Source organism: Pipistrellus kuhlii, unplaced genomic scaffold, assembly GCF_014108245.1.
Source record: "Pipistrellus kuhlii isolate mPipKuh1 unplaced genomic scaffold, mPipKuh1.p scaffold_m20_p_3, whole genome shotgun sequence".
Taxonomy (NCBI): domain Eukaryota; kingdom Metazoa; phylum Chordata; class Mammalia; order Chiroptera; family Vespertilionidae; genus Pipistrellus; species Pipistrellus kuhlii.
The window spans coordinates 109871312-109887284 of NW_023425529.1; the positions used below are offsets into that span (position 1 = coordinate 109871312).

The following is a 15973-nucleotide window of genomic DNA, read 5'->3' on the forward strand; positions in this document are numbered from 1 at the left end:
ATCGAGAGGTCACCAGTTTGATTCCGGGTCAGGGCACATGCCAGGGTTGTGGGCTCCATCCACAGTAGGAAGAGAGGAGCAGTCAATCAATGTTATGCTTTCACATTGATGTTTCCTTCTCTCCCTTCCTCTCTTTCTAAAGTCACTGTTTACAAAGGAAACAGTGGTGTTATAGGAAAGAATAACAGGGTAAGAGAATAGGGAAGGTATGGCAAGAAAAGCCAGGGAGACTGGCAGGCAGCAGATCTCGCAGGGTCCTGGGAGGTATGGAATGGTGTTTACATTTTATTCTAAGTGCACGGGAAAACCACTGGAATATTTTTAAGCAATGCATATCATGATTTGATTTATATTTTCACAAAAACACTAGCAGGGTGGCAGCAATGGTGGCAGGAAGGCCATTGAAGAGTGCACTGCAGCAATCCAGACTAGAAGTGATGTAGTTCTCTGTGGATGCTCACAGTGGAGATGGAGAAGAGTGAAAGGATTCATAACATATTTTTAAACAACACTCAATCCTTTCTGCCCTCAAGAAGTTCACCCTCTGTTGGGAAGACAGACCTGCAAATAGATAATATAGCAAATAGTTACTTTGATGAAAATGAAAAAATGGAACAGATAGAGCTTAGCACAAAGCATGGAAGACCTCCTGGGGAGCCAAGGTGCTCAAACATTAGGAAAGTGCTGGTGCTCCTTCCAGCAGAGGTGGCCGTGGGTGCGGTGGCCATGATTACGTGCCCACAGACCTCCACCTGCAGAGGCCTTCACTGACGAAGGACCAAGTAGGATGTCTATCCCATCCTGTCTGTACCTCTTCCACTGTGTTCGTCACTTTTTATTTAGAAATCTGTTTGCATGACAGTTTTTCTCCCTGGATTTTAATCTCCTGGAAGACAGTTTCTGTATTGCTTACTGTGGCTATATTTTTTGATGAGTAAAAGTTTTCTCTAATAATAGTACCACTGATCATGTCTTCATGTTCTAGCCCTTTTCATTTCCTTCACATTGTGCCATAATTTCAAAGGTGCTGCCTTCAGGTGTACTCACTCCACTATGTTCTTAAGGGTAAAGCTCCTGTTCCCTCCTTTTGTGCCTTTTTATGGGTCTTGTATGGATCTAAATACTCAAAGGGTCATCCAAAGATTGCTGTCTGAAATGAGTATTTTAACCACATGCAGTAGTCAATTACTAACTAGTGAACATTTATTCCTTTGTTGGTTACCAGGATGAAGTGACTTTACCTGCTGCTGAAGGGTTTCATCTGCTTCCTGCTTCCCCAGTATGTCTACTAAAAGAAGTCGGCCATCAGAAAAGTCATCACTTCTCCTTCCAACCACTTCTCAACAACCCACACAGATCTCTTCAGAGGAAGAGTACACTGAGGGAGAAGATGACTCTCTGAAAGAGAAAAGGTATCTAGATGAAGATGACTATCTGGAGAAGGTAAAGTATCTAGAGGAAGATGACTATCTTGAGAAAATGTATCAGAAAGGAAAGGAGTCTCTGAAGGAACGAGCATCTCTGAAGGAACAGGAGTCTCTGAAGGAGAAGAAGTATCTACAGAAGGAAAAAGAGCATTGGGATGAAGAAGACCATCTGGAAAAGGGTAAGTATCTGGAAGAGGGACTCCCAAAAGATGGTAGCTTTAGGTGTCTACAGTGCTCAGAAAAAAAACAAGAAATTTAAGATCTAGCCAAAGCTCAAATTATCAAACAACCCATGGTGTGAACAGGTAGGAAGACTCATGACTAAGTTCTATTCACAGCTTCACTAGCCATGCCCCAGAGTACCATGTCAACAGAGTAGACAGGGAGACTTGGTGAATGTAAAGCACCTGTTCATTAAAAAAAAAAAAAAAAAAAAAAAAAGCATGATTTTTACCTTATTGCACAAGTAATATATGTTCATTGTGGATGTTCAAGAAATTATATATAAGCAAAAAATAGCAAAGATCTCTACCATCAGAGATGATAATTTCTTTTGCACTTTGCTTATATCCTCCCCAGACTTTATATAGTGTTTGTAAATTGGCTTTTAAGGTACATTACTAATGTACTTATCTTACCTAATAGTAGAGAAACATGTAAATTGACTGTAGCTTCACTATACCCATAGCCAATCAGAGAGAGTATGCAAATTAACCCAACAAAGATGGCAGTTGATTTGCATACATACCTGGTTCCAGGGAACCTCCTTGGCACCCAGGTCACTCCCAGCCACCATCTGGCAGAGACTTTAGGCTGGGAAGGGGCGGAGCCTGTGATGGGAGGTGTGGGGGAGGGGGAAGGAACACTGCTTCCCAAGCCTAAAGCCTGGGGTGGAGGCTTTAGACTTGGGCAGGGGCCAAGCCTGGGATCGGAGGGAAGGGTAAAATATCAATGGAAACATATCCTCAGGTGAGGATAAAAAGAAAAATAAAGAAAGAAATGTCATATCCTATGAAAGACATCCTGAAAATGCCTAAAGAAAGTTGTCATGTTTTCATGGTGAAAGAACTGGAGTCCATGTTGATGAAAATACCTTGGCGACTGTGGTGACTGGCAGTGGCTGCAGCAGTGGGGTGACAGGGCTGGCACCTTCCCCTGATCAGCCCAGTGGCCTCTCTTTGTGAGAGGCCAGACTGTGGCTTAGGTCTGCTCTCCCAATAGGGAGCGGACTTAAACCATCCATAGGACATCCCCTGAGGGCTCCCAGTATGTGAGAGGGGGCAGGCTGGGCTGAGGGACCCCTCCCCAGTGCATGAATTTCATGCATTGAACACCTAGTCCTATCTAATAAAAGAGTAATATGCAAATTAACCATCACTCCGCTACACCCACAAGCCAATATGGGAGTGAATATGCAAGTAAACCCAACCAAGATGGCTATGGCCATAGAGAGCAGGAGGGACACTTGGGCAATGGAGGAAGCCAAGCTTTCCACCTGCCCTTGCCAGCCTAGGCCTCCACTCAAGGCTACAAATTTTCAATGATAGAAGGTAAACAAATCCAAACAGAAATGGCTGCCACCACAGAGTGAGTAGAAGGCTTGGCTCCACTCCAGACTACAAAGTTTCAATTATAGAAGATAAATAAACCTCAGATTCCAGGGCCTCTGCTTGTGTCGCCAGGGGGCGTGGCTGGCCTGCAAACCATCACAGGCCCCTTGCCCAAGTCCTCCCATGCCCCAAGGGAACCCCCACCCTGCTCTGGGACACCCTTCAGGACAAACCAGCTGTCCCCACCCATGCACCAGGCATCTATCCTATCTAATAAGAGAGTTATATGCAGATTAACCATCACTCCAACACACAAGATGGCTGTCCCCTTGTAGTCAAAGATCCTGCCCCCATGTGGACACAAGATGGCCACCACAAGATGGCCAGCAGGGGAGGGACCAGGCCTGCAAAGGGAGGGCAGTTGTGGGCTATCAGGCCAGCAGGGAGGGCTGTTGAAAGGACCAGGCCTGCAAGGGAGGGCAATTGGGAGTGATCAAGCCTGCAGGGGAGGGCAGTTAGGGGTGACCAAGCCCACAGAAGAGGGAAGTTAGGGAGGAACTCAGGCCTGCAGGGAAGAGCAGTTGTGGGTGACCAGACCTACAGAGGAGGGCAGTTAAGGACAAACAGGCTGGCAGGGGAGCAGTTAGGCATCAATCAGGCTGGAAGGGGAGTGGTTAGAGGATGATCATGCTGGCAGCCAGGGGCAATCAGGAAGGCAGGCAGGCCAGCAGTTTGGAGCCAGCAGTCCTGGATTGTGAGAGGGATGTCTGACTGCCCATTTAGGCCTAAATGGGACCAGGCCTAAATGGGAAGTCAGACATCCCTTGAGGGGTCCCAGATTGGAGAGGATGCAGGCTGGGCTGAGGGACACCCCTCTCCCCCATGCATGAATTTTGTGCACTGGGCTTCTAGTATATTATAATTGTAAATAAATATTACATACTTATATGAATATCATTTCATTTATTAGATTATCTAAAAATTGTTGTAATTGCCTCATTGAATTGTATTATATATTACAACTGCATAATACAAACTATAATTTTTAAAAATATTTTATTGATTTTTTTTTGAGAGAGAAGAAGGGAGAAGGAGAGAAAGAGAAACATCAATATGAGTGTGAAACATCATTCTGTTTCTCCACATGTGCCACAACCTGGGCACGTGCCCCGGCCAGAATCGAACCCATGATCTTTTGGGACAACGCTCCAACCAAATGAGCTACACCAATCAGGGCAAACCATAATGTTTTTAATTGATCCTCTATTATTGATTATTCATTGCTTCTGACTTTTTGCTACTTTTTTAAACAGAACTTTGATGCTTAATTTTATCAATGACCTCCAATTATTTCCAAGAATGCATTCCCACAATCTGTTGCTAAGTCAACAGACACTAGTATGCTTCTTAGGGTGCCTATTGGGCTGTGGGAAGGTGTCATCTTACCCTGCTGGTGAGTACTTAACTTTGGAGTTATTTTTCTCAGACTAGGGCTGGCGTTTCTCCAATGCTGTATCTGTAATTGGCAACTTTTGCTTAAGTGGGGTTTTGTTATTTGGCAGTGGTCTCCTTGTGCTGTTGTTAGAAGTGGTTGATATGCATTCACCCATAGGCCCACAGGGTATCTTCCCTTGATATTATGACTGCGTGGCCATCTCCAACTGGGTACATGAAGTTTAAAAATCCATGTCATGTGCAGCATCTTAACGTTGACCTAGAAGTAAACTAAACTATTTTCCTGGATCCAGTTCTACTACCAACCACAAGTATCTCAGGCAGCTTGAATTTTTTTTTTTTATTTATTTATTGTAAAAAACAATATATTTATTTTCTGACACCACAGCTCCGATGAGTGGTTTTGTACCAAATTTAATGGAGGTTACACAGAATGTTTTATGCATGGAAGTGGGGAGGGGAGAAACCATAAAATTAAAAACAATATCCCAGGTAGCTTTTAGCATATGTTCCACTCCCACATTAATAAAATTCACTTGGAAATTCCTAATAAAAGGAGAACAAAAAACAAGGTATACTGGGGAAGAAAAGACCCTGGAGTTCCCAAAGACAGGCCTCTCTCCCCCAACTTCCCGAAGCCAGGACGCCATGGGCAGGCAGCTTGAATTTTAAATCTCCATCTGAAGACCGGGTGTTCTCAGCAGCCAATAGGCATTTCACCTTTAGGTCCCTGTTGATTAAATCAAATGTATTAGCCTTGGTTCCTACTACCTTTATGGATGCTTAGTTGGGACATCAAAGAGGTAATTTCTCTATTGCTGGGAAGCCCTTTTTTCTGTGAGGCAACCATTAAGCTCCTTCTCAGAATCCTAATATCCCCGCTATTCAAGTAGCAAGTAAGTATAGTTTTAGTACTGAAAAATAGCATTCAAGGCCTTTCTTTTGCACAGTATAAACCAACTATTCTTAATAAGTCTCCTCCGTGCACTGGACCTTAATAAGTCTCCTCCGTGCACTGGACCTTTGCCAATACCTACTCACTAGAGTAGGAGAAACACAATGCTGTAAAGCACAGCACTGAGCGGTGGGCGCACGGTGCCGTGTGCAGATGATGTTTTACTGAGTTGTACACTTGAAACCTGTGTGGTTTTGCAAACCAATGTCACCCCAAATTCAAGTTAAAGGAAGAAAGAAAAATGAAAAATAAATGCCTTGCTAAAAATAAATAAATAAATAAATAAATAAATAGATAAATAAACAAATGAATGAATTAATGAATAAATAAATAAATAAATAAATAAATAAATAAATAAATAAAAATTTAAAAAAAAATGGGAGAGGCACCTAAAACCCTGTAGGGCACATGTGTCAAACACAAGGCCCGCGGGCCAAATCCGTCCCGCCAGGCCTTGCAATGTGGCCCGCACCGCGCTGTCATCACTGCACTCCGCTGCGTTTCCATCACAATGACAGTTTATGACTGTTCAGTAAACCATTCGGCCCGCGATTTAGGCTGGATTTTAGATTTTGGCCCCTTCTCTGATTGAGTTCGACACCCCTACTGTAGGGGAATGCTAAAATGCCTTTAAAGGCACATGGCAGGATGTCTTGATCTATGAAGACTCTGTATAAGAGGTTTACAAAAAGAGTCTTAACTTTTCAAAAGGATTTACATCAAAAGTTATGAGGAATAGTGTCCTCATTAAGACATAACTTCGTTTATCCTTTGTTTTAAGCCTCGGTGCATAACAAGAGTGCCTTCCTGATCCAGATAGCAGATGTTCGGTAAATGCAAATTGAATCAAGTTCAATTTCATTCATTTCATAAAGTCAAGCATATGTATACACACACACATTTATTTTTTAAACAACTTTGTGAATTAATTAGAGCCTATAAAATGAGCCCTAGAGATGACAAATAGGCTTCCATCTCTCGTGCTGATGGATTAGTTCCTTGGGGTTTAACGTAGTAGAGCACTATGTTAAGGAGGATTCTGAGTCTCCATTTAGATTCGGCAGGAAAGAGGGCCATGATCAACTAACCAAAGGATCAGGTGCGAGGGAAGGAGGGTAAGCGTCATTTATTTGTCATTTGGTGACAGATATTAGTAAGTCTGACACAAAGAGCTGTTTTCTTCCTCTCTTCGGGACTTGCCTGTCCAGATTTGAATGCCAGCTCTCCTCCACTTAGTAATTGCACAAGGTTGGACAAGTCACTTAACCTCTCTGTTTTGGTCTTCTTAACTATAATTAGGAAAAACAGTTGACCTACCTTACCCGGTGTTTGTGAGAATGAACGGAGATAAATTGTGTAAAACATTATGAGCTATGCCAGGCACGTAGCTTTAAAGCCTCTTAATTGTAAGCCGTTTATTATAGTATTGTTATTATTATTGTAGTTTATACTCCCCTACCATTGACTTGTGAAGGGTCCTTTACACTCCTTCCTGGCCACACTTGCCCACTTTGTGAAGTGGACATAACAAAAAGACAAGAAAAGATGAAATGAACTAGAATTTGGGAGGAATCTGTGCCGACCACCCAATGACCTATAGGCAGGTGAATGTCAGAGCTTCCATCTGCACTGGACAAGTCAGGGTGGGGTCAGACTAACTACTGCCTCCCCCTCTCTCCTTTACAGGGGTGATTTTCCCCCTGGTTTGTGGGGAAAGACAAAATTAGATGAGCAACCTGAATATAAATGCAGCATCATTCGCCACTGAATAATCAATAACCATATATGACTGGTCTCCCCAGGACGTTGCAAATAGTTTTTGTAAAATGTGAATAGCTCTAATTGGTTTGGGTCAATGGATAGAGTGTCGGCCTGTGGACTGAAAGGCCCCAGGTCCGATTCCGGTCAAGGGCATGTACCTTGGTTGTGGGCACATCCCCAGTAGGAAGTGTGCAGAAGACAGCTGATTGGTGTTTTTCTCTCATCAGTGTTTCTCTCTATTCCTCTCCCTTCCTCTCTGTAAAAAAAATCAGTAAAATATATATTTTTTTAAATAAATAAATAAAAATAAAAAGAATGTGAATAAACGCTGTGGGTTCAAAGTCAGAAGAACCAGCACATGGTAGGGCCTTTGACCTTGGCATGTATGTCATTACATTCCCTGAGGTTCAGTTTCTCCATGTGCAAACATGCCTTTCTACACAGTGTGAAGCAAGAACACTACTACTTAAATGAAAGTACATATCTGGGAATGCAGTGAAAGCTCTCCCACAGTGTACAGTTCATTGTGGAGGAAGATGCTGAGTCCCACGACCAGTTACCCCGCCTCCGCTCTGCTCCTGTACTAACAGCATCGTTTTCTGTGCTTGCCCTAAAGAAGGTCGGGAGCACAGTCCAATGGCATCGGGTGTATACTGTGTATTTCACAGCCTTTGTCTCCTTTCATTCGCCCAGCCATTAGTTAACCCTCCCTTCACAAACAAGGAACCTGGAGCTAGCAAGAGAAAGGGATGTGGAACATTCCAAGGTCGCGGAGCATAATTAGAAGAGCCAGGACAGGCTCCTAAGACTTCTCTTCTTTTTCTTCCGATCACTTCCTTTTCTTCTCTCCTTTCCTTTCCCCTTTCATCCTTTGTTTATGCTTTTTAGTAAATTGTATGCATACTTTAACTTTAGGACAGGGACATAAAGAGAAATAAAATCTATTTTTTTAATTTTTAATGGAAATTTTAAAAACTAGAAAAACATCACCCAACCTACCAACATCAAAATATAAATAAAACTGATTCACATTTTAGTGATTTCTATTCTGTCCTCCCACCCTTAGTTTTTGCATACCCAATGGTTGTGGTTCCTGGTTTTGTTGTTTTGTTTTTCCTGTTTTAAACATACTATATATACAGGTTTGTATTTTACTTTTTTAACTTCAATATATACCTCTATTGCTTAATTTTTGGAGACTTCATTTTAATTGCCAAGTAATATTCCTCAATAATGTCCTGTCACATGGGTAAACTGTGAGTAAGTATAAGCATTGAACATGTAAGTTTCAAGTTCAAATTTTCTGATTATCATTTCTTTACTGTTTCCACTGTACCATGCTGTGTTACTAGAATTGGTGGCATATTTTATCCCAATTGTACATGAAATTCTTGATGTTTTATCATTCAAGGCAAACAGGTGGTTAAATGACAAACAGGTTCTTCTAAGTCAAAACATAATGTTTATGATTTTTATATTCTCTGAACCTCAGTCACCTTTTCTGTACAGTTATTCTCCATCCCATGACAAAGGGAGCCCCTGTGATAACTCAAAAGATTAACACAGCAAATTTGAATTTCCAAAACCATGATTTCATGAAAAGTATTTTCTTTGGTAATATAAAATTTCAACCTTAGAACTTCTGAAGGAAACAATTTAGAGAGACAACACTAAGGAAAAGTAAAAATAAAATAAAAATTTGGGCCTCTCCAACCCCAGCATCATATACTTAGCAACACATTTTTAAACAGAAAGAAAGTTCGTTTCTTTTTTTCCCCAATATTGTCTTTCTCTTCTTTTTCCCAATAGGACTCAATGTGATTTATACATCGTTCACCCTGCCTAATCTTAATGAGAGGTAATCATTTTCTTTTTTGGTAAATCGGGTGGAAATTCATGCTCAGGGATAATCTTTCAGGAGCCCTTAGCTTTCCAAAGATTGGGGAGAGGGGGGGGGGGGCGCGGAGAAGTGGGATGCAGGGAGTAGGTCCCCTGAGGAAGGAGGGGTTCGTTCGATCAGGATGAGGGCTCTTGGAAGTCACACACACACAGGATCACCTACCAGTACTGCCCTCCTCTGCCGCTCAGTCACTCACAGAGTCCTGGCAGCCAGAACTACAGAAGTGAAAGGGCAGGGGGACTGAGTTTGACCTGGAGAGAGAGAGAGAGAGAGAGAGAGAGAGAGAGAGAGAGAGAGAGAGAGAGAGAGAGAGAGCGCGCGCAAAGGGCCCTTGGGCAGTGTCCAGGATGAGCAGATGAATGAATGCCCAAAAGGAAGTTGCAATCTTCCTTGCTCGGGCATACTTCCAAAGTCTAAATGATCATTCAATGAGGATTCATTAAACTGCCACAGGGCTTGGCACACACTAGACTAGGGGTGTCGAACTCAATCAGAGAAGGGGCCAAAATCTAAAATCCAGCCTAAATTGCGGGCCGAATGGTTTACTGAACAGTCATAAACTGTCATTGTGATGGAAACGCAGCGGAGTGCAGTGATGACAGCGCCGTGCGGGCCACATTGCAAGGCCTGGCGGGACGGATTTGGCCCGCAGGCCTTGTGTTTGACACATGTGCACTAGACAGTCAATAACATACTTATGGGATAAATGATTGAAATGCCTTAAATGTGCTCAGCTCTGTGAAAACATGTGGGGAGGGGGGAGGTACACAAGACTTATGATTCACAGTCCTAGTCTTTGAGTCTGGGCCCCTACAATCACTTCCCAAAGCATGATTATTCCTCTCCACGGGGAGATGGGTTGACACTAGATAAAAAGAAAGCACAAGGCCCGTTTGGTTATGGTGAGAGGCAGGAACAAAATCCCAGTGCTGAGGCATTGGGAAGCAACAGATTACAGCTTGAGGGCCCCGGGCTCCATGCAGGGGTACCCCTCGGCCTGACAAGGCTGGCTCCCACTCCTGCTCTCCACTTGTCCTTTCATTCCACGCTTCACACTCCCAGAGGCCAAAAACGTGGATCTGACAGGATCACCCACCAGGGCAATGTATAAGAATGACTTTTCAAAGACCCTCCCTTGCTTCTGTTACGGACACACCAAGACCATTAAGCAATGCGGCAGCGAAGGGCCCGACGTGCTATGACCGTGGGGGAAAGGCTGTGCTTGAGAACGGGAACTCTGGAGCCTGGGTTTGCATCGCAGCTCCTCCAGCTGTGTGCCATAGGTCAACCACTTACTAGCCCTCTGCCTCGCTTTTCTAATCTGAAATATCGGCAGTGGGTTTAGGCCTCATAGGCTGTGGTGAGAATAAATGAGTATGAGCTCGTGGGGCCACTGAGAACAGTGGCCAGTGTGCAGGGCACGCCAGAGGGTGCTGAGGCCCTTTGTTGTTCTCTGTTCTGCGCCCTCGAGTCCACATGGGAACTTAGGGTGCCCAGGATGAGGATCGTGGTTCCTGGCCAGCTTTACGTCAAGCTCATCCTTTCTCCAGAGGTTAGCTGAGTGGGTTTTCTGTTCCCGGGGTCCTGAGGAAAACATGGCGACCAGAGAGGTCTGTCCATGTGCTCTGTGGCTTGGGTCCCCAGAGTCCAGGTCTGAACCTTGGGTGCTCAGACAGGCCCCGGATTTTCCTCACATTAGGTTGCTGAGAGAACGAACCCTCCACAAACCCCTTTAGGCAAGAGATGTCACACTCGTGTTTGTTAAGGCCAGGAGTGAGAAAAGCGAACAGATTCAAGTCAAGTGTTTCCTGGGACCCTTATAAATAGGAAGGCTTCCTCTCCCCCTCCACAACCACACCCCAAAGGCCCCCAAGCACAAAGGCCCCATCCCCTCTCTGAAGAGGCTGCAGAAGACCGCCTGGAACCAATGCCCCCTGGGATCCAGGATCCAGTGGGTCCCCTTCAAACTCTCCCCATTGGATGGGCCAGGGAGCAAGTGTTTGCTCCCATTTGGTGGGTGCTGAGGCCACAGCGAGCCCTGGCAGGTGCCCCGAAGGCCCTGCGATGTCCCAGCCTGGGGCAGTCACGGCAGGGAGGGTGCTAAGCAGACGTACACAGAGATGGAGATGACCAGCACGGCCCACCATTGCCTTAAGTGCATTTCCTATGCTGTTTGGTGGCTGTGGCTCTCAAGGTCCTTTCATGAGGGTTCCCATTATCTCCTTGCCTCTCAGTGGGCATCTGAGGAGTGAAGTAGGACAGACATTATCCCACTGGAAGGACAGAGCTCAGAAGGGGCTCCTGGCCTGGTCTTGAGGCCTGGAGCAGGGCAAGAGTTGACACTTGTGTCCACTAGTTCTTAAGCCCTGCAGTCACCTGGCCAGGACCCAAGCATCTTGCCAGGTGACCCGGGGCCCCTTTCAATGGTCCATCCTGGGAACAGCCACTCTGCCCCAGCCCACTGGCCTGCTCAGACCCAGGCTCACCCACAAAGTGGCACAAGGCCTGCCTGGAATGCCCACAGACGCTGAAAGAGAACAGCCTTCTATGGTGTCTCCTGGGTGGGAAGAGCAGCCTTCTCCTCTCTCCCTCAGCCTCTTCACCAGCAGCCCCTTCCCTGCCCTGTTCCTGCCTCGGGAGCCCTGACCCAGGCAGAGAGGGCCTGTCTCAGAAGGGCTGCTGAGCTTCGTACTTCCCCTATGAGAATAACAGCAGCTAGCATTGCCCCCACCTCATTTTGCCCTCACCTGGTCCCTTCTACTCTGTGAATCCACCATCGGGCATGGGCAGAAGTCAGCAGGCTGGAGAGCAGCCACCACCACCCCAACTTCCCAGCAGGCCGAGCATGGGTTCCTACCTGGCCCCTGCTGGGAGGTTGACTGAACCCTGTGCTCCCCTCTGACAGAAGCCCAACTGCTGGCGTCTCTCAGACGAACATCTTCTTCACCGTCACTTCTCCCACCTCTGAATTTGCCAGCAAGTCTCCTCAGCCTTCCACGGAGCCTTCTGCGGCCTCCAAGAAGGATAGCAGAAGATCCATGCCCTGGCAAGACCGGGGCACGCAGACAGAAAGCGCCTATGACAGCCAGAGTAAGGGAATGGCACCTGCTACCCAGCCCAGCAGGGCTCTCTGGGGGCGGCAGGGGGGTGGGGGGCAGTGCATTCCAGGCCTGTGAAACATCAGGGCTAAGGACTCTCTCAGGCTGATGATATATACTGCTTCCTACGCCATTTGAAGTTGTATTTTGGATAAGAAGTTAAATTCCTCTGCTAGTCCTATCACAGCCTTCCTCCGTTCCAGGCCTTCCTCGGGGAAAGTACCAAGGCAGTTTCCTTCTTCAGGCTTTCCCTGTCTCTTCGTTCGTCTTCTTGTTCTTATTCTGCATGAGCACAGAGCCGGTTTCCCTCAGGGACCATTTCCTTCCCAGATCACAGAACGGTTCCCGAGGTGACAGGCTGCCCCAGACTCCCTGCCCATTGAGCAGTCAGAGCCAGCCCCGTGAGGTTTGTGGCCACAACTGGGAGACTCAAGGGAAAGTTCCGCAAGGTTCCAGTGGGCAACAAAAAGGCCTCTCGCTCTAGGATCCTGGCATGGGAGGCTCAACAGCATTTGTCACCATTATTAATAATTAAATCCAGCCTTGGGGAGATTGAGCCATCACGGATTCACAGATCCATTTCACATCTGTAGTCATGGCAGCGATAAATTAAATTTCCCCATCACCTCAACTCCATGCCCCTATCTGTGCTGCTAACTTTTTTAAAAATATATTTTATTGATTTTTCACAGAGAGGAACAGAGAGAGACAGAGAGAGAGAAACATCAATGAGAGAGAGACATCGATCAGCTGCCTCTTGCACACCCCCTTCTGGGGATGTGCCCGCAACCAAGGTACATGCCCTTGACCGGAATCGAACCTGAGACCTTTCAGTCCGCAGGCCGACGCTGTATCCACTGAGCCAAACTGGTTTCGGCTGTGCTGCTAAATTTTATAGCTCAAATGTGATTAGATGAAATTAGAAACCAGAAACCCCATAAGAAGTATGGAGAGAGAAGGGGCAGCCCACACAGCCAGAGATCCGGGGTACAGGCAGCACTTGATGAGGAGTGTTTTACAGGCAAAGTCGAGTCATGTCAGACCTTTGTCATCATCTGTGTTCTGATGGGGCCCCAAGAACTGGAACCATTTCCAAGTCAGTAAGCATGACAGCTGGGGAAAATCTGAGCATTTCTCTAAATCAGTGGTTCTCAACCTTTCTAATGCTGCGACCCTTTAATACAGTTCCTCATGTTGTGGTGATCCCCAACCATAAAATTATTTTTGTTGCTACTTCATAACTGTAATTTTGCTATTGTTAGGAATCGTAATGTAAATATCTGTGTTTTCCGATGGTCTTAGGTGATCCTGCTAGTGGATCGCGACCGCTGCTGTAGAGCCTAAGACCATCGGAAAACAGTTATATGAAGGGTTATGTGAAGGGTTTTCTTTTTCCTTCTGCCTAGAGTTTACAATATAATTTTCTGGAAAGCACTGGCAATAATTGGGAAAAACTTGCCAGAAATAGGCGCATGATTATATCTGGCCAATGAAAGGGAGCAAAAATGTAACAAAAAGGCTTCTCTGAGAGATTAGTTACACAGAAAGAGAGAGAAGTGTGAAGGTAGAAACCAGGAAATGTGGAGGCCCTGGAAGCCAGAAGAGATCAAAACCAGGCAAGAGGAGGAAGGGAAGGTGACACAGGGCAAACGATCTGTGAATGATGAAGGTGTGGACCCTGCCAAGAAGGAAAGCCAGCCCTCCTCTGCTGGAGAACAGAGCAGGAAGGCTTCCCCAGCGAGGCAGATGCAAAAAATACTCTACTTTCAGCCCATGGCAGACACCACCCAGCCACCTGTCAGAGAAACATGGACAGTCAAGACAACAGCAATCCAATGAGCCGGAAGTTTGAGGCCAAGGGCCAACAGAAGCACACAGAGATGATAGCAGGTGTCAGCACTGCTGGCCCACCAGGTCCAAGACTGTGCGTCCTGCTGCTGGGAGCTGGCACAGAGGCACATTCCCAGGCTTTTTTTTTTTTTTTTAATCAGGATCCCCCCTCACATCCTTAACAAGATCCCCAGAGGATTCCAGGTACAGGAAGGTTGGAGAACCACGCACCTCAAGCGTAGGATTCATATAATGGGTTCAAGGTTCCTACTTTTAAAACTTTTTTTATAGACTGTTTAAACCCAGTGGGCCAGAAACAGCAATTTACATTGGCAAAGCCCTGTACACGTTGGGTTGTAAAGTTAGTTAGTCGTGTCCTTCTATTGCTAGTTAATTTTAGCTTCGCTGTCAAGGAAACTGAAATCAGACTTTGAACACAATGTGGAGGAAAAACAGGTAAATTCTTGAAACTTTAGGACAGCGAGTGGAAGGAACGCTAAGGGTACCAGAAACACCTTGCCGCCCATGTGAGGCGTGTGCTGAAGGAGGACCAGAAAGGCTGTTGGTGGCCTAGGGTGTCCCCCTGTCCAGGCACACAGCAGGGTCAGAAGCAAAGCACCCCCAAAGCTCTGACACAGAGCAGTGCCTCCTTGCTGGTAGCAACCCTCAAGACTTGGTGCCTGGCACAGAGTGAGCACCTATACATAGTTGTAAAATCCTTGTGAAATTGTTGTTGACACCATATCTGATTCAGAGCAGATACGGTGATTACAGGGTGTATGCTACTTTCAAAACACAGCATTGCTAGGAAGGGAACTGGGTCTAAAAAAAAAAATGTGTGTGGGGGAGACAAACAGAAAGAAGGGAAGTGCTATCAGTAAAGTAATTTACTTCACGCCACCTGGCCAGACAGAGAAGACAGTTGGAAAAGCTGTCTTCAAAAGTACAAACCAGCGTTTGCAGGCGGTTCCTTCAGTGGACTCGTGTTTTGAAAAATCACACACAGGGATTTAAAAAATAAGAATGTTATGTACAATAAATGTAGGAAAATGGCTCAAGCTTTAAGCAGAGTGTCAGGAGATCTGCAACCAAGGTACAGACCCTTGACCGGAATCGGACCCTTTGGTCCACAGACTGATGCTCTATCCACCGAGCCAAATTGGTTAGGGCTTAGGTCACTTTTTGACAGTAAGCTCAGGGAATGGAAATCCAGTAGACCCAAATTATACGATGTGTTTCATTTTCAAAGCCTTCCTGATGTTCCTGTGGACAAGATAGAGAAATATCGGGGATGCCAATGTAAGATGATGCAGTGGTAACTGTTGAATAACCACTGGAGGTACTAGTTAAGGATCAGAGTCAACCTAGTTTTCAGCAGGGAGACACACACATTTTATCATAGACTTGGGTAGGGATATAGAAGGGAGATTTGTGTTTGTAGATAATCTGAATCTGCTGAGTGATGGGAATAATGTAATCAGATTCTTGACAAACAGAAACGTGGGGCCAGAACTAGTTAGATAGAAGATAATGGTAATTTATATTAGATACTGCTGTTAGATCGACAAAAACAACGGGATAAAATGTAAAGTAGGGAGGCCCTGTTTGTTGTAGAGTTAGTCAACTACAAGTGCAATAAGTCAATGACATGACTGATGTGAGTGCCAGAAAAGTTAAAATAGCCAAATATCATTAAAAGATTCTATAAGAAGGGAGTAGTCCTACTTTAGCCTGCACAGCTGTTCTCTCCAAGAGCTGTCACACTGTATGAGGTCTTGAAGCAGACCAGTGGGACTTGGAGGAGAGGATGGTGGTAGGCAGACCAGAGACTATACCACTCAAAGAACTGTTGAAGCAAAGGAGGTGTTGAGTCTGGAAGGCACACATCTTTGAGACAGTGTAACTGCCTTACAAGTATCCGATGATCAGCCATGCAAAACCAAGACCTGACTTCTCCATCTGCATTGAAGGCCTAGCGTAGGACTGGCTTTGGGAAA

The 15973-nt window shown here is 45.5% G+C and overlaps 1 protein-coding gene across 1 annotated transcript in view; it reads left to right on the forward strand.

The window, feature by feature from the left end:
- The first annotated feature begins 1281 nt into the window (after positions 1-1281).
- ERICH6B (glutamate rich 6B) overlaps positions 1282-15973 on the forward strand; it is a 62975-nt gene continuing 48283 nt past the window's right edge. Inside the window, exons 1-3 of the mRNA XM_036457788.1 lie at positions 1282-1606; positions 8958-9006; positions 11954-12138. Coding sequence (XP_036313681.1) covers positions 1282-1606; positions 8958-9006; positions 11954-12138 — 559 coding nt within the window. The remainder of the gene's footprint in view (positions 1607-8957; positions 9007-11953; positions 12139-15973) is intronic.